Genomic DNA, 19,115 nt, shown 5'->3' with positions numbered 1-19,115 from the left:
GCGTTGCTTTTGTTTTTAGGAGCGTCACCGGGTTTAAAATGAGCTGATTTAAACCTGAAAACGGGATCCCAACCACTCTGGGGTTTTCATTGTTGTCTAGGTTACGAATGAATAAGGGAAACTGACCAAAGTTTTGGACAATTTTGTTACCTGTCAAAACCTGACTTCCTTACGCTGAGCAATCAGTCGTGAGGTTTTTTTTATCTTGGTTTTCAAGCATTAGGAACAACGACCGAGTTTGCTGGTGGGTGTGATAGAGGAACAGACAGGCTGGAAAGGCAGGGACGGGGAGGGGCTGTCTCCCTAAATCCTTTTATCCACAGGGTTTCGGTTTCCGGAGCTCCCCTGACTGGAGATTTCTCCCATGGAAATCTCCCGAGACCAGCTGGGAACTATAGGTCACAGTAGAGAGATGTGTCCTAGTCATCTGCAAGATGATTTTGTAGCTCCCGAATAAATCTTTTTTAAAATAATTATGCGAGTTTATTCTTTTAAATGCAGTTAGTTTTGTGCCTTGAGTTTTACTTTTCAAAGCGTCGGGAAAAAGTGAATTCAGGTAGACGGCCCAGCAGGAACAATCCAAATGCATTCGATGGCGACACGCGCATTACAAGTAAATAGCACGATTTCAATACTCCAGAGCCATGTCATCGCCACAGTATGGGTCAAGTACAAGTCCATTCTCATTGACATTGGCAGAGCTGTACACCTCCAGAGCAGGAAGAGGGAGACAATACAGGTGGGAGCGGGAAATAACCATTTCAGGATATTTTCAAATTTCATTTTAAGTTTCATTTTCAGATCTTTCGGACAGTTTCAGGAGCCATCAAGATAGCAACCCTCTCGGGGCTCAGGGTTACAGAAGCCCCTCCCTCCGTTCTGAGCCCCGCCCTCTGCTCCTTCACCGCCCTATCTCATTGAAGAAGGTCGCTCGGGATTACAGCAGCCCCTCCCTCTTCTCATTCACCTGCCGTCTGACCTCGCTCCTCGTCTGGCCTGGCCTGTCGTGAGGCTCTGGCCTGTTGTGAAGAACAACGCTCCACCTGCTCCTGCCAGGATTCGATCCCAGGGAGCACGCACAGCGATGATCCCCAAGACAGCAGACAACTCTGCCAAGCGGTGACGCCAAGTCCCCTGCCGCAGCAATCTGTCACCATCCAGATTTCAGTCACTTCTTCATGCTGAGCCCTCTGAAGTCACACAGGGACGCCCCCAAATCCAGTCCTGCAGGTCCACGGTTCAACTAAGTTAACTGGAGCAGGTCCACAGCTGATTGAATTGGCGCTCAAAACCAGCTGGTCTGTGGACCCGCAGGGCTGGACTTGGGGCGCCCCTGAGGGGATCGGACAGATCGGACACCGTGGCCCTCGATCAGGTAAGCAGCCTGCTTGCACATCTGGATCTTCGATAAGCCGGCCGTCACCCAGCGGAGACCAGATGGCACCATGGTTCGACGGATCAGGCTGGAACCTGTGGGAGGCGACCAGCAGCTCGGGTGATCATGTGGTCCTCCTTAACAAGGAGGAACCTGTCTGGATAAAACAGGAGAGAAGGGTTTACAGCAGTAAGGCCCACCTTCTTTTCTGGACTCGTCCGTGACCAGCTGTAGTCTATATCGGGAAATGGGGCACTGAAGGGACTTTGTGGGCGGCACAGTGGTGCAGTGGTTAGCATTGCTGGGACCGCCATCCAGTCCATTGTGTATGCTTGCCTCGCGCCTGCCCAGTGCTTGCTGGGATAGTCTCTGACTCCTCTGTGACCCTGTATGGGACAAAAGGGTATATTAAGTGGATGTATGTTTCAGTTTCTTTTTCAAATCTGCTAGACGTAGTGTGTCAGCCTTATTTGTTTGGCTGCATCTGTGCCTGGAACTAAAATCTCCTTTTTGTAGCAGCAGAGACGAGGACAAGGCTTGCCCGTGGAGGGTTAGTGATATTTTAAAAGCAGTCTTGCTTCCATCTTGTGGTTCATTTTAACAGCTTGTGACAATAGTTGTAGGCTCTGGCTGATTGTTATGTTGTCCAGTGCATATTTCTCTTAAATTGCATATTTAGCAATATTCTAAGGGTCACGGAGCCCCAGTCACAGAAAAATGGACTGCTCCATAGCGAATTGTTGCCTTTGAGCTACAACTCTTTGTGAAGAGTGCTGTACGTGCTTGTGTTCAACTGCACCGTGCTGTTCTGCTGTGTATACGACGCTGTCCCCCCCAGGACACTGACTGGTGTCAATACTTTCTTGAAATGGTCAAGTATAAGACCTGTTCCAGATCCCCAGCCTCAACAGCCAGAGATGTGCACCGGTCAGGGATCTGAAGGTGTTAGAGACGGTAACCCGGGGAACATTTTTGCTGTTATTTTGTAGAAAATCTGGAGTTACGGTACCCGCCCGGTTACCTGTCGCGGTGCTTTGGCTGAGACGCGTCAGGCTGTTCCGTTAAGCGCGAGGGCGAGCGGCTTAGAATTAGACCCGGAAAAAAATTCAAATATGAGCTCGCGAGTGCTTCGGAGAAATCCGCTTTTTTAACGTATTTCGGAGACGCCGCGGTTAACACGCAAGGTCTGCTTTCTGTCAAAAATATTCACTGTTCAGACACCCTCCACCGCCTTCCCTACCGACATTTCATGCGTCAAAGTGACGAGTAAGTCTTCCAGTCTTAGTTTTTCTAGTCTGTTTAGGATTTTCCGTGCTTTGTCTTCCTTTCTGCCTTTTCCTGCGGGCTAGGAGTACAATTGCGGGTCTATCTGTAGCTCACATTGATCCTAATACAGTTATTGTTCACATTTAACGAGTTAAATGCTGGGAAAGGTAAAGTAAAAACGCTCCAAGTTTCGGCTCTGGTGGAACCTTATGTCCTATTATTTTTTTTTAACTTCGCAGCTCTGCTGTAAAATCACGGCGATACAGTGACGTTCTTTAAAACATTTTCTCTGATATTCGCTTATCAGTCAGTGATGGTAAATACGATTAGTTAGCCAATAATACTGATTGACCATAGCGCCACTTTTCTGCCCTGTTTGCCCCGGGCCTGCCCGGATGGCGGTGTCACAGGTGCGGTTAGCGCCCCGCTCCGGCCATGGGCTTTGAAGACATCTACGATTACGACGTGGAGGACCGTGCAGCCGCAGGCTCCGCCGCCCTCAGTAGCCAGTATGTGGTCTCTCCCAAAAAGCAGCTGGTGCGGAACTGGGAGCTCTTCATCTCCGTCACCTCGCTGGCGTCCATTGTGATCACTCTCTACCAGGTAAAGGGAGGTCTGCCATGTCTCGGTGTTGCTTAGATAAGCCCCCCCCAATCCATACCCCTCCCGGAAAAAATAACGTTTGCTGAAGCACTGAGGTGTAAAAGTTCATATTAATAATGAAGCACTTTTCTGGACACTCCACTCAAAGCGCTTTACAGGTAATGGGGTCTCCCCTCCACCACCACCAATGTGCAGCCCCACCTGGATGATGCGACGGCAGCCATAGTGCACCAGTACACTCACCACACATCAGCTATTAATGGGGAGGAGAACAGAGTGATGAAGCCAGTTCAGAGATGGGGATTATTAGGAGGCCATGATTGGTAAGGACCAATGGGAAATTTGGCCAGGACACCAGGGTTACACCCCTACTCTTTTCGAGAAACGCCCTGGGATTTTTAATGACCACAGAGAGTCAGGACCTCAGTTTTACGTCTCATCCGAAGGACGGCACCTGTTTACAGTATAGTGTCCCCATCACTATACTGGGGCATTAGGACCCACGTGGACCATAGGGTGAGCGCCCCCTGCTGGCCCCACTAACACCTCTTCCAGCAGCAGCCTTAGTTTTTCCCAGGAGGTCTCCCATCCAGGTACTGACCAGGCTCACACCTGCTGAGCTTCAGTGGGTTGCCAGTTGTGAGTTGCAGAGTGATATGACTGCTGGTAAAATTAGGTAAATCTTGAAGTAAAATTAAGATTTTACTTGTATGATTTTGACGGGTAGCTATGGTCTCAGGCCTGGAAGATTGAAGTTTCAAGGATTTAGCCTGATGAAGTTAAATTTAAATGTGTGTGTGTGCTGTTCCCTCTATAGTCAGGCCCCTCTAGGTTAATTCTCCATGGCAGAGCTTTGGTCTTGCTGGCAGCCTCTTTAGAGGAGCAGTAAACACATATACAGTAAACCTCCTTTTATAAAATGACTCTTTATAGTTTTTACAGTTATGGCCCCAATCTAGTTAGGATACGAGTGGAAATGTTTTTAAACAATCAATGTAGTCTTTAGACTGACTCCCTACGTGGTGGGTTTTTGGGGAGAGAGTGGAAATCGCATCAGGAAACCTCCAGGGATTCCTGATACAGTTGTCTGTAGCATTACCTGTACTGTACAGGGACTATAGGGGGAACAGTACACACTCATTTAGATTTAAATTGCAGATGTCAGATATGGAGTTAATCTGCCAAGCCCAGAGTCTGGCCGAGGGCATGGGAACAGTGCAGGACAGGAAAGGGCCTCAGGGAGGCTGAGCTGCTGTGATGGGTAGGGGGGTCACTCTGCTGCTTTCTGCCCAGGTGTCTTTCGATGCCAACCTGCTGTGGCTGGTGGCCATCGAGTACTGCCTCGACGCCATCTACGTCCTGAACATTGTCTCCCGCTTCTACATCGGCTTCGAGCACCAGGGGCTGGTCACCTTGGATAAGAAACAGATCCGGAAGCGATACCTTCAGTTCTGGTTCATCGTGGACGTTTTGTGCATCATTCCCTTCGAGCTGGTGAAAATTGCTTATCCATCTTTGTCTTTTCTGCACGTGAATCGACTTCTGAAGGTTGGGAGGTTGCTCAATTTTATGTGTAAGGGCTGAATCTTCCTCCTCTATTAATTAGATTGTTTTGCTCTTAAAAGTAATTGTAACACCACTGAAGAAAATGCGATTTGTTTACACTAAACTCGTTTCCCTTTCTTATTTCTAGCGGCTCTTGGCAAAGAACCAGACGTGAATAAGGTTCACATGGCCGTCTTGAATTACATAGTTGTGATTGTTCTCTGTATCCAAGTAGCAGCATGTTCCTGGTAAGCCATTGTCCCTGTTTTATTTTCATGTAGCCAATGGCTGCTTAGGATCATAACATCACAAGCTTAAAATGCAGTAAGAATTTCACAGGCTACACTGCGAAAATCCTTCGTTTAGATTGTAAAATGTCCACAGACACGACTTTAGATAATTCATTTGTTCATGGTCTACAGTGTACATCACTCCTAGTGTAATAAATTAACTGCAGAAAGGGGTCACCTTATGATCCAGTTTATGAACAATGACTACATGGTCGACATTCTGATGTACAGTACTGTAGTAAAACCAGTAGGGACAGCTCTAGTTTAACTACAAAAAGGACTTTTAAAGGGAAAGTTTTTTGACATGGAACAGATCATACCTTTTCATTTTATAATGAAATGTTGCTAAATAAGTGTGATTTGAAATGTAAATAGCAGAGTTAAATTCTACATTTCAAGACCATCTTGTTCTTCAGATTATTAGTTGATCTCCAACGCATTAGCCTTGTAATGCACTGGAGGTCATATGGAATAAGTCCTCTCTCCAGCAGAGAACTTATGGAATAGTCTACAAAAAGTGACATCAGGACGTTGGGCCTTTCTTGTCCGCAATCACCAGTGGTGGGAAACAGAGCCTTAGAGTGTGAGGCAGCTATGCAAGAGACACTTGTGCCCAAAGCTGCGTCTCTGAAGACTAAGGGGTGACTCAGAGTTGCTACTGTATCTGCAATAGGATGCCAGTTTTACACCTGAAGGACTGATGTAAGCAAATGATCAGGATGACAGATAACATGCCAGAAGGTATAATTAATATTCTGAGGCTATGCAGTACTTTACAATGTGCTCTGAATAAGTCTGTTGGAAACAATTTGGAAACTTAGCATGCGAAGAAGTGCTATTTAACTCACCATCGAAATTATTCAAACTTGCAGTGCCCTTTTCCAAACATTTTTTCTCTCTTTCATTATAAAGGTTTTCTTTGATTTGTACATCTGTTCATCATTCTGAAGCCAGAGTCTGCCTTGAAAATTCCTGGTTGATGTTGTTACCCCATTGTAAGTTATCTTTCTTTTTTCGACATTTATTTAAGAAAGGTGATTATTTTTAAAGAAAATTGTGCTGGTCTGTGTATGAAGATAAAAAAAAACTTAAATAAAACACATCAATTCTTGATGAAGAAAGGCAAATATCCCATTTTAGTCCATTTTATCCATTCCATTCTTTCAATATTGACTGGGGTGTTGTTGATCAATCCCACCTAAAGAGTGACATTACTCAAGATAATGTGTGTGGTACAGCTGAAGGAGGAAGTAGTGATATTATGTGCACTGTGTTAAATATTATTCACATCTGAATTAGGTAAGTACAGAATTTGTCTGGTAAAAATCTCTTCAATGGTGTAATGCAAAATTGTATGGCTGAAGAAGGATTCTCCGATAACATAGTCGTTTCTGTCTTTCAACAGTTTCAAAGAATATATCCATGGTCAGTGATTTTGACTTATATATTGCCTCGGTGTATTGGGCAGGAGTCACACTGTGTGCAGTAGGGTGAGTAAATGTACAATATGTATTTGATAAAATTACACAACAAATAATTCATGATTGGCAGGACTGAGGGAAAAAATATATTTTAATAAAAGTCATAAAGAGCATGTACTATTCTAAGACACTTGAGTGTAATGTTGGTCTAAAATAAAAAAGAAACATCTTGATGGCAGTATTTTTAAGGAATGTTGAGCTGAGTGGTATAATTCAGTAATTGAACTACTGTATAAGCCTCCGTGAGGCCTTTTCCAGCCCTGAACTGATTTCAAGCCCTCAGCCAGGCTCTGGGCTTTCTAGATGGTTAAAATGCTATTATCTCACAGATTTTATGTTCTGGGTTGTTTTCCTGGGCGATCCTTCTGTGTGAAGTGTACATGTTCTTAACATGCCCATATGGGTTTTCTCCAAGTGTCCTGATTTACCTCATGTCTCAAAGACGTTTTTGTTAGGATAAGTGGTATCTGTAGACCTGCTTGTGTTTGTGCCTTGAATGGGCTCCCATTCAGAACACAAACCGTCCTTGTCCTGAGCTTCTGGGATAGGCTCCAGATTGCTGCACAGCTTTCGTGGAGTGTTTTACTGATCATGAATTCTGATTACTGCGTGCAGATACGGAGATATTCATCCAGTGATCATTAGCGAAGTCTACCTGTCAGTTTTGGTGATGATTACCGGTTTAACAGCCATTTTTGGAATGGTCATGACTGGAATGAGCTCCATCATTACAAACCTCGATGCTCGCAGAGGAAGGTTCTACCACCGACTGGAGGCTATCAAATTCAACATGGTAACCTTACGAAACTAACATGAAGGTTTCTGTCTATAGCAATCCCCCAGTTCTCTGAGGAAACCTGTAGGTATTATATGGATTCTTCTCATTAGGGCCATTTCAGATGTCTGGTGCAATTTTCATTTCTGATTAAGGAGTTTCAAAAACTAACTTTCTGAAGTGCAGTGAATTTCTAGATTTTAAGCAGTCAGCAGTGTGAAACTTCTAATATTTGTATGTTATACAGTAGCTCCAGACCTACCATTGGAAAACCTATAGTAGCTTAAGCTCTGTATTAATTTGGTTCTCATCGTACTATAACCTCTAAAGAAAATGAAATCTTGGAGTAGGAAAGAGTGCTTTATCCTGAAATTCCAACTGGAACGATTTTTCCCGTGTTAATTTGAATGTAACAATGCTATTTTTGTTAATTGGAAATTTAACTAATTGTCTTAATTATCATTAGTAATAGAATTTGTGATCTCTTTCTTAAATGTAAATATATTTAAATGCAAATTAATAGTAAATGTTCCTCTTCTTTATTTCCAAAATGTCTTTGCTGTTTTACGTTTGTTTGATTTTCTATATATTTGGTAACTAAAGAAAGACATTGGCTTGCCTGCTGAAATTCAAGCATGGGTGTACAAGTATTACATATACCTGTGGAAGCATCGCAAAGGGAGCATTGTGTCTGGGTTACTGGACGACCTTCCTTTCACTCTCCGCTCAGAAATTGCTTCAGCTTGTTATCAGCCACTGATGAAGAAGGTAAGGCTTAAAAGTGTGTTTTTATGACCACTGAAATGCACTTTTTCTATCGCTTGCGTCTGAGGATATTTGGAATATGTACGCTGGCCTTCTCAAAAGGTTTTGGCTTTCGCTGTGGAGAGATCCTTTTCTGACCATTTTAATACAGGGTTGTGGGGGAGCCAGAGCCTATCCCGGCAAGCAATGGATAAGGGGTACAATCCATCACAGGGTACACACAAACACACACACTCACACCAGGGCCAGTTTTCTAAGAAGCCAGTTACCCTACCAGTGTGTTTTTGGACTGTGGGAGCAAACTGGAGCCTCCAGAGGAAACTCATCTGAACACAGGAGGTAACATGAAAGCTGCACGCAGGTAGCACCCCAGAAATCGAACACAAGGCCACAGCGCTGTGAGGCAGCAATGCTAACTGCTGCGCCACAGTTCTGCCCTGGCTTGTGTGTCATTTCCAAATGACAGATAGTAAAGTGGACATATTGTGATGGACATTAAATAAGTTTGTGTTCGTTTTTTTATTTTACAAAACACACGCAAGAACAGGAATGGATTCCATTGCATTTGCGTCGTATTTGTGTTGTATAGTTTTTTCATTTTTCTTCCAGGCCACTTTGTTTCGAGGAACTGATGAAGGCTTCAGAAGAGCTTTGTCAGTTAAAATTAACCCCTACACGTACAGCACTGGGCAAATTCTGGCAAAGACTGGAGAAATCAGTCAGTCCATGTACTATGTTCAGCATGGGCTTGTGCAGGTACTAGGAGCAGAGATTCATTTTGTGTTAACATTCTTGCATTTGCTGGGTTTTATGTTTTATGTACAGTATATATCCATATATAACAGCTAGTTAGTGGTAACTGTAAATAACTAATAAAAAAATATTTTTGCCTCATATACAATATTAAAACATGTTTTTCTTACAAAAGTAACCTAGAAATACATGTTTTCAGGTCTTTGGAGATGGTGGCCCTGGTGACAGAGTGGCCACCTTGTTACCTGGATCATTAATTGGAGAGGTATTATTAATGAGATATTTACGTCTGGCAGTCACTAGCAGCAAGAAAGTGTACATTTGTCCTGCTCTATGTGATATAGTTTTCTTTTGGCTAGTTCCTGGTTAGCTAAGACAAGGTTTTTCTGTGGCTCTCTTTATATAAGCTACCTCCTGACCTTGACATAGTCCCAGTGTTGGTTGACTGACCTACTCTTGACAAACACCGGTAACTCTTCACTTGAATGATGTTAAAAATCGCTGTCGGAACTCCTTCATGAACACTACACAACATGATGTAACAGTATGTATAAGAACTGTACAACAACGTACAATTTTACATAAATGTACCAGGATCACTGTTACTGAGCTGCATATGCAGAAACTTCCTTTCAGGTCTCAAGTCCTTAATGGTGTCTTCCATCACTTTCACCTGACTTCTCTCTGCCTGGAGTCCTGTTCTTAGCTTTTTTGCTGAAAGTACATTTTGTTACAATCGTTCTGAATAATTGTGTGCCTGTAATGTCACTTGCACAAATGGTCGTAAAAGATTGTTCACAGGGATTAACTCACAGGACAAAACTGCCAATATACTCCCAGTATTTGCACTGTTCGTCTGCTGAGCTCCCTGAAATGTGTTTCTGTTAATTTTGTTTCTTACATTACGGTTCTATATCAAATGAACTCTTGAAGTCTTTTTGAGCTGTTCAAGAAATGTATTTTTTGACAGTAATTCCTCTGATGCTGTTGTCAATTCATTCTTGTCCAAGGTGTATTTGATGTACAAAATTCCAAGAAATGTCACAATTTGTGCCGCAACCCTGTGTGAGGTTTGTATCCTGGAGCGGAAGGACCTCCTTGCCTTATTTGCAGATTTTCCTGAAGGTGAGTGTAATTCTCCTCCTGATTAACTTTCTTTTTTTGTTTTATATTACTCATTATAGTAGTTTAAATATTACTTTTAAACTATTCACAAAGAAGCCATTTGTGTACTTATATTTACTGTATAAGCAAGCAATTAAACGTTTGGAGGCGGTCACATTACACTAATCTGTGCATCAGTAGTGGTATTCATTGGCTCAATATTTTTGAAAGACTATACCGGAAGCACGACATTTAAATCAACATGCTGCTTCTCCTGTAGCAAGTAAAGCATCATGTGTTAGAACAGCTTATTTGCAATGATAAGTAGCTGTGTTTATGTTTTCTGCAGCTGGTGTAAAAATTTCGCACACAGCAAGGAGAAGATTGAAAAACATTGCCCACCCCATAAAGCACGCCTTTGATATAGGAGTTGCATCGAATCCTCATAATGTGTTATTTCACAAGGATCTGGCGGTTAACCTCATGGTAAGATACACATGCACCAGTTACTGTACACAGTGTTTATCTCGGTATTTGCTCTAAAGACTGGATCTTATTTTCCTTCCTCAAGCATCTGCTGTTTTCTGTAGGACAGTGTGATGACAATGTAACCCTACGCTGACCCAAGTGACTGGTACGAATGTGACAGCCGTGGAGTAGAATCTTTTTAAACCCCATAACAGCCAGGCTTCAAGCCTTCCTACTATAATGATATCTATTCATCCATTTTCTAACCACTCCATCCAATACAGGGTCACGGGGGAACTGGAGCCTATCCCACCAATCAGTGGCCACAAGGCAGGATTCACCCTGGACTGGATTCTCAGGGCCACACAGACACTCTCACCAGGGTCAGATTTTCTCAGAAGCCAATTTACATACCAGCATGCCTTTTGGCAGTGGGAGCAAACCAGAGCACCTGGGGAAAAATAGGTAGGACATACAAACTCCACACAGATAGCACCCAGGAAATTTAACCCATGGTGGCAGTGCTTTGAGGCATGAATTCTAACCATTGCACCACTGTGCTGCCCTGTATATGACTGTAGCTATTTCTCACTCCTCTGGTGCCATGCAAACATTGCTTAAAATAAGCAATAACACCTTTTCTGGCATAAAGTGACACAGCACACAAGTCAGCATTTGCACACCCTGATTGCCTGAGATTGAGTGCAGTCTGCATGGATTGGACGAAGGACCTGCACTTGGATGACGATTGTGCTGAAGGCCTGCTCTCCGTTTTCCAGCCCAGGGATCGGAAGCTGTTCCGCCTGTTCCTGGATTACGTTGCGCGTCACTCGGCGGCATTTCCTGCTTCTGTGAAAACAACTTCAGAATCCTCGAAGGTGAGGCTGCTTGAACGCTCAGATCTGTGTTTTTTCTTCAATTTCAGGTTTATCCTTCTTTTCACTGGGGAAACCAACACCCCAGAATTAATTGTATTGAAATTTGTACATTTGAATGTCAATTGGTCCAATTGAGGACGGATGCAGCAGGCGAATACAAAGGACAAAAAGCAGCTGATATAGTATTTTAAGTTTCTAACATGAGGAAGTGACATTGGGAATGACTGCAATTTAGGACAGCTGAAGGCAGTTGAATTTTGCTGCTGTTATCTTACCCAAATATTTATTTAAACTCCATTTAATGAAAGAAACACATTTTTATCAAAGGGATTTTTGTTGCCATCAGTGAATTTTAATGCAGTACAAATATGTCATTTAATGCTTTTTCACCAGTGCAATCTTGTTTGCACTTCATCCAAGTAAATGATAATAATAATAATAATAATAATAATAATAATAATTGCTTACATCTATATAGCGCTTTTCTGGACACTCCACTCAAATCGCTTTACAGGTAATGGGGATCCCCTCCACCACCACCAATGTGCAGCCCCACCTGGATAAAATGATAAAATTGTGTTCCAAATGATTCATTTTATTTTGTTTTCCAACACGTGTGGTGTCTTGTGCTCGTGCTTTTCACCTGTGACGTGTTTTTAGAAATCAAGTGCTACTGTGGAGTAAAACTGAAAGCCTTCCATTTTGTGTCATTTGTCTTTTAGAAGCATTTGTAGCATGATCTTTTGTTGATGTTTTTGTGATTTCAGCCATTTTGGAGTAAAACTATTCGACCAGACAGCAAATTTGCCAAAAAATGGGAAATTGTCTTATTTTGGTGCATTTCCATTTCAATTTTCATAGAGAGCTGGGTGGTGCTTTTTACCAACAATGCAGAAACAAGAGGTTTGTAATTTGTCATGACAATAATTGATTTATAATCAACATACAATCGAATGTTTCCTAGAATGACAGTTATGTGCTGTTTTAATCTAATATCCCTTTGATCTACCACTTTTTGTTACTAAGTGCTTCCTTTTCAAAGGCGTAAATAGAGGGCCAGAAAGGCAGTTAAAGCATCATTTTGGAAATATTTCTATACGTAACAGAATCCATTTTAAAATATTTTTTTTTAAGTAGATCAATTTCCTAAGACAACACATGCAAACCTTGGGAGCTCACAAGATTATAACAGCTAACATCAAAATGAAAACCATTTTAAGATAAAAAGAATGTGATTATGTTTTCATTTTTTCGATAAGTAAAGTGAAACTTACTCATACTTTTACATACGCATACATTCTGCAAATGACAGCAATCAAGTGTGATCAAAGGGTTTCTTAGTTTACAGCTTGATTTTTCAGCTGAAGTTAGTAACTAGCTGCTGATCCTGAAGAGTGATGTTATTTTGGGAGTCGGAGGAGGATTTTGCACGATTTATTAATATCTGCAATTGGCCCCCTTCTTCAGTCTGTACGCACTGTGATGAGCTCTCTCACTTTTTCACCCATTTTAAAGTAATGTTCTGTGAGAGTATTGCTCTTTGGCAGGTTGGGTTTAGAGAGTTAATCGTAAGGTGTACTTATTGAAATGAGCAATAATTAGTTGATATATTCTCAATGACATGTACGTACACAGTACATTATAGTTTCAATATAGCCAATATAACTTTTTATATGTCATATAAAATATGTAATGTCCCAAAAATGGTTATACTAAATTAACTCACTTCTTAGCATAACAAATTGCCTCTGAAGGAGAAGAAAATCCAAAACAAATCTGAGTGACTTTATCACAAAATCTTTTGCTTTTCCAGGATATTTCAGTGAAGGTTGGGGTGCACTTTTTCTTACTTTAGCAAGTATAGCGGATATTGTAGCTGTTGTGGATATTTTCATCAACTTTCGGATGCAAGTCCCTTCAAAAGATGGTAAGGTCAACACGTGGATGACAGTGTACAGCCATGTGTTATCTGTTTAAGCGTTACCAATAACACTAGAGAAAGAAAAGAAAATAATAGAATCAAATAACCTTTAATTTATGTACTGTATAGTACAATGTTTCTAATTATGTATGAGCCCAGGTTCTTAGTATTTTTCAGCACTAACTGAAATAAAAAACTAAACTACTAACCTAACCAAAATACTGAGATTTACTCACTATTTGTCTTTGTCATGCTTGCGCTGTACATATCTGAGATTTTGGCCTGACAGAAGACGCATGTGCATGTACAGTATTCACACACATGGATATTTAACTAGGCATGCACATCACATAGGAACATACGAAAGGAGCGTCACGAAGCGTTAATCAGGACCCCAGGCAAACGGTAGAATCCGGAAGGGAGTGAAACAGACACAGGGGAGAGAAGACTGGGAACTGGGCCGGTAGACGAACAGGGGGGCGTGTCGACGGTGCACTGGTGCTGGTCCAGGCGAACAAGTCCAAAGGGAAATCCAAGGTGAAAGAAAGAGTGCAGAACCGGGTAATCCATCCACGACAGACAAGACAAAAATTAAAAACCGGCGCGGGATCCGGTGCAGGGACGGGGAATAAAAAAGGGGTAATGGGGCCAGGCCCTCCAAGCCCCGGACCCAGATGGTCAGGACGCCGTGGTGAAGCCGATGCCGTCGGGTCTCTCCTGGACCCGCTGGTAGGCAGGCTTCCGGGCGTTCATTTTCCAAAGCTAAGCCCAGAATGGTAGGAGCGTCTGGCTTATAAAGGGAGGGGTTGGAACAGGAGGCAGGTGCAAAAAATCAACAGAAACAAGAAAGAGCCGGAGTGCCCTTAAGAGGAGGGACTTACGATCGTGACAAGGAGACCATTTAATCCATTTAGTCCATTCATGTGCTAGTAGCTAAGAGATATGAGAATCTGATTTGAGTATTGCTTTCAACAATATGGCTGGGATGGTTTTTCCACACTCCCACTGCTCTTTGTGTAAAGATGTACCTCCAGTTCTCACTGGAGCTCGCCTGTTATTAATCCACAGTTTGATCTGTTTGATCTTGCATCAGTTATCGACAGTGCACACTGCAGTGTTTTAAACTAGCCGCATAGTGTATTGACATTGACTAGGTAGCATCAGAATTTGTGTTTTAGTCTGGAAGTAGGTATATTCAAGACATAAATACAGTATATCAGCTTCAGAAAGATACACATACGAACTTGTCACATGACATTAATTTCATTCGGAACATAAAACATTTTAACTAATTCTATTTTTATTTTTCATATAGGCTACTTATCAGACTTTAAAAGCATTTTCAGTCACTACCGTAAGTCTGGGAGCCTCTACTATGACATCTTTGGTGTTTTCCCCATGGATGTGTTCTCCTTTATAAGCAGTGGCAACCGCCACTGGAATGTTTTGGGACTGTTTCGACTGAACCGACTAATCTGGATCCGAAAGGTAATGTCTATATTTTTCATACATGACAAGAACAGAAACCCTAAGTGCTTGAACAGAGGAAATGATACTCCTGTAATGCTTGTTATTGGATGATTTCACCTTAGTTTTGAAATTAATTACAACACCCTATAGAGTACAGTTAATGTCAAGTGTTTCCATTCAGTAGAAAATTAATGGGAGGTTCACTCATCCCAGGCAAGGGAATACTTGAAATGAAACCGCTTCATGAAAAATCCTTCTGAAGGAAAATTGATTGAAATAATGTTTTGCATCCCTTGGCACGATCGGTTTTAACACTGTGACATAGATGCCTTGTAGCTTACATTTTGCTCTGCCTTCCTGTGAGATTGGAAATCCTTTGACCTCCAGAAATATTCTAAATATATGTAGGTTTACATAATATTTAATAAGATACGTAAGGTCACAAGAGGGATGAGTCAATTAGTCCCATCTAGCTCTTAGAATTTAGTTGGTCACCGAACCATCTCTTCACCAGCTCTTTTCTCTTTTTAGGCTGTGATGGGCAACATAAATCACTGTATTTAAAGTATATATTAATACATTCATTTAAATTTACTCCTACATTATGTTATAACTACTGTGTTCAAATAAGATGATCTGAACAAAATGTTTTGACTTGTGCACTTTAGGTATTCTTATTTTTCTCAAAAAATGAAAATGACCTGGACAAGAATTTGATCGAATACAGGACAGCAAAATGTGTCTTTCTCTTGGTGTTTTCCATCCACTTTTGTGCAGGGATCTATTATCTGCAAGGCTGTTATTATAACAGGTAATAAATGCAAGTATTGCTTGAAGTACCTTTAAAATATTAGTAGGCAATTTTTTCAGACTGAAAGATAAAGTTATGGTCTAGTTTTCCACATTATTTCCTAGAATATTTTGTTCTTCCCATCTGAAACCTTTATTCTTTTTCCCTGGTTTTCTGCAGTTAATATCATGCTTTACTGTACTTCTGTGTGATTCACCATGCCTTTATTGTGTTTCCACTTTGCATTACAATACTTTAATCTAGTGCCAATAATAAACTACAGAGTACCTCCATATATTAAAATGAGATTATTAAGTGGCATCTTTTCTATTCAGCATACAGTATTGCCCTTTTGTGATTCATACTCATTATAAAACAAAGTATAATGACATTTATAACATTATGGGCAATAACATATTAAAGGTGCCATTATAACGGTCAATAAAAGATGTTTGTAAATATGTACATTGACAGAACACAAGTTTACAGCTTCAGAGTTTCATTAGGAGAGGTACAGAAGCAGGAGATTGTCACCATGTTTAGCTTTGACTAAGACAGTTTTGTAGCCAGTTAGCTGTGATTTCTCCTCAGGTGTGACCCACAATCCTGGGCTTGGTATAATGGCTTGAAGGCATACCAGTCTAACTTTTACCATTACATGACTTCTGCCTACTGGGCTGTGACTACAATGACAAACACAGGTAGGGATTGAGGGACAAGGTACAGGTGAAACACTGCAGATTGCCTTTAAATTGTATTTATTTTATAATCAACTTTTTCTTTTCAGGATATGGTGATATTACAGCCTACACAGTTTCCGAGAGACTTGTGTGTATCATTGTGTGTGTTACTGGCTTATTTGTTTTCAACTACATTATTAGCCAAATCTGTGCCACATTAGCAAGTACCAATGCCGCAAGGTGAGAGTCTGTTTTCGTTTTATGTAAAGTTTGTGCCTAATTATTCTTTATGTTCTTACCCTGTTTATCTAAACTATCTTTTGGGGCAGTTCCTCCTCCTACATAAGCTGTCAGAAACAAGGCATCAAAACACAATGAATGTTCCTGCTTCCAAAACTAATTTGTTGCAGTTTAGTGCCTTTCAGTTAATATAGTAGTTAATAAGTTGTGGACAGTTGCTGAAATCGGTCCAATGCCTTAATCCCCAGCACTTGGTGAAGCCCCCAACTGCTCCATGCAAATGCTGACTTATGGTTTAAGTATATTCAGCATCTGTTTGGTCAGCTGCTCTCAGCATTCTGGACAGATGGAGAAGAAGAAAGACTTTAAACACTGCCACAGAAAATATAAAGTACTAGAAGGAATGAAAAGAAAAAGGATAAGTCCAGAATAAAAATCAAATGTTTTGTTTTATCCTTTATGGTGAGATATTGCAATTCAAATCTTGCAGGAGAGTGCCTTTTTAATGAAGGACTATTATAGGGCAAGTAGAAATACAGGAGCCCAATTAAGGCACAGTGAAAAAGGGCTTTGGATCTTGAGAGTAGGGTAATAGACAGGAGCTAATGTAATTAAAGAATGCTCAGCCAGTCATACTTTTATACTTTTGTTCCATTAATCCTTATGAAACATCATGGCTGACACCTTCCAGTTATGCATCACATCATTGCTGCTCAGTTTCTGTATACCCCCCAAATACCTTTGTTTCAATATATATGATCCCTCTACTAAAGGCTAAAGACTATATTGATGCTTCTAGTAGATTATTCTATTGAAAGAAAAACTGCTCCTTATACAAGTGCCTTGGCATTACTGCAGCTGTCCATAATATATTCAGTATACTGCATATATCATATTCAAAAACTATTTTTCTAATTTTAACTTTATTGTATGATCTACATTTTATAACGTATCTACTTATCTAATTAGATAACTGAGGACATTATCAGTGGAATAAAAAGGTGTTAAGATTTTAGTGAACAGTATTGAAAGCCACGTAAAAGCATACTTGAATGGCAGAGATGGAAAGATAAAAGTAATCAGTATGCAAGTTAAGAATTCAAGAAGCTCTGGCCTCACATTGACTGACACTAGATTGTTAGAACTATACACCATTATTGGAGTCTATCAGTCTACTGTATATTCTGTTTAGTATGATTGAGGAATCTTGACACGTTGGAGAGTGAATGTCACACAGAAATATGTAGCATAGTAAGAGAATCTACTACATACCACTAAACAAATGTTTCAAAAATCTTCTAGAGTGACGTTTCAGAACCACCTTAATGCAGTGACCCAATTCATGGAAGCACACGATCTCAGTCAATCTCTGCAGCAAAGGGTTATTGACTACATGAGTCTGCTGTGGAAGAAATATAAGTAAGTTATGGAAACAAAATTGCTTAGGAATTTCCTTTTTTACATATTATGCCAACAATCAGAAAATCAGAGTAATGTTGTAGGAATTAATGTGATTTTTTAAGGATTAAATTGGGAGTTATCCTTACTGAAGGGTTTTGAAATATGAAAATGTAAAAGAATTGTTAATTGTTTTGAAATCTTTGTCCCCTGGGGAGAAAATGGACCTGAGGTGTATATGGAGAAGTGACAGGGTTTTCCAGTATCTTATTGATACTGGAGGTAAAAAAGTAAGTACTCCTTCTTAAGATTTTACAGTTTAACATATTTAGACATATCTGACCTTCACCTGGTCAGTGGTAGTGCTGCTCTTTCAGTCAGAGCTGGAGACAAATAATAGGTTTATTTTAACATGATATTTTGCAAACTACCTTTTGACTCATTTGTCTGCAGCACATTGTTGCAGAAGTCTTGTTTTTCATTCAAGGGATGTGTTGCAAACATACACTGTGCAGCAATGTTCAGCTTGGAGACCGGGGGTTCCCTCTGGCTATCCTTCCATGAAACCGCTGTTCTCCAAGTAGTCAATGTTCAGTTATAAAACCCGTAGAGATGCTGAGGCGGGACCTAAAGAGAACTGTGCATCCAAGAAAGGCCTCAAGCATCACAGAGCTGAGACAGTTCTGTAAGGAAGAGTGAGCCAGAATTCCCTCCAGGCAATGTGAGAGACTGATGAACTCTTACTGGAAACATGCAATTTAAGTTATGGCTGCTAAATGAAGTGCCACAAATTACTGAGGCAAGGTGCACTTACTTTTTCACACAACGATCTTGAGTGCTGCAGGATTTTTTTAAAGAAAAAACGACAAAGCAGAATTTTTGTGAGTTATTTGTCAAATAAGGTTACTTTAATCTACTGTTAGGACTTGGTGAGGACTAGGTGAAATTTAAATATGTTGTAATATGTTAAACCATAACATTTTAAGTATGTGTACTTACCTTTTCACCACACTGTATATATTGCAGTTTAGAAGAAATGTTAAAAAGTTTGTATTTTTATTCCAGAGGACAGGCATACCCAGGAGGGCCTTTTCTGATGCATGACCTGCCCACTGAACTTAAGCATATTATACTCATGAAGGAGAGAGGAAAGCTTTTGTCCAAGGTACACCATGTGTCTGTGAAACACATTCAAAAGAGCTGGGACAATATTTACCAACAGTTGACACATTTAACAAATATTTCTTGGTTGGACTCAGAAGTGTTTTAAAATAGCTTTGTCTATAATAAGACTTTGTTATACCCCCCTCTTC

At 40.8% G+C, this 19,115-nt stretch overlaps 1 protein-coding gene across 1 annotated transcript in view; it reads left to right on the top strand.

Moving 5' to 3' along the window:
- Positions 1-6,496: 6,496 nt before the first annotated feature.
- The window catches only part of cngk (cyclic nucleotide-gated potassium channel), a 30,615-nt gene continuing 17,996 nt past the window's right edge, over positions 6,497-19,115 (top strand). The window contains exons 1-16 of the mRNA XM_088932935.1: positions 6,497-6,569; positions 7,176-7,353; positions 7,939-8,103; positions 8,710-8,856; positions 9,053-9,118; positions 9,864-9,978; positions 10,307-10,443; positions 11,205-11,303; positions 12,071-12,206; positions 13,117-13,230; positions 14,540-14,712; positions 15,363-15,505; positions 16,076-16,185; positions 16,272-16,404; positions 17,707-17,823; positions 18,868-18,967. Of these exons, the coding sequence (XP_088789061.1) occupies positions 6,502-6,569; positions 7,176-7,353; positions 7,939-8,103; positions 8,710-8,856; positions 9,053-9,118; positions 9,864-9,978; positions 10,307-10,443; positions 11,205-11,303; positions 12,071-12,206; positions 13,117-13,230; positions 14,540-14,712; positions 15,363-15,505; positions 16,076-16,185; positions 16,272-16,404; positions 17,707-17,823; positions 18,868-18,967 (2,001 nt within the window). The 5' untranslated portion in view covers positions 6,497-6,501. The remainder of the gene's footprint in view (positions 6,570-7,175; positions 7,354-7,938; positions 8,104-8,709; positions 8,857-9,052; positions 9,119-9,863; positions 9,979-10,306; positions 10,444-11,204; positions 11,304-12,070; positions 12,207-13,116; positions 13,231-14,539; positions 14,713-15,362; positions 15,506-16,075; positions 16,186-16,271; positions 16,405-17,706; positions 17,824-18,867; positions 18,968-19,115) is intronic.

The sequence above is a fragment of the Atractosteus spatula genome, chromosome 14 (assembly GCF_055471065.1).
Source record: "Atractosteus spatula isolate fAtrSpa1 chromosome 14, fAtrSpa1.hap1, whole genome shotgun sequence".
NCBI classification, from domain to species: domain Eukaryota; kingdom Metazoa; phylum Chordata; class Actinopteri; order Semionotiformes; family Lepisosteidae; genus Atractosteus; species Atractosteus spatula.
Note: the sequence above shows the minus strand (reverse complement) of the source record. Positions and strands in the feature narration are given on the sequence as shown.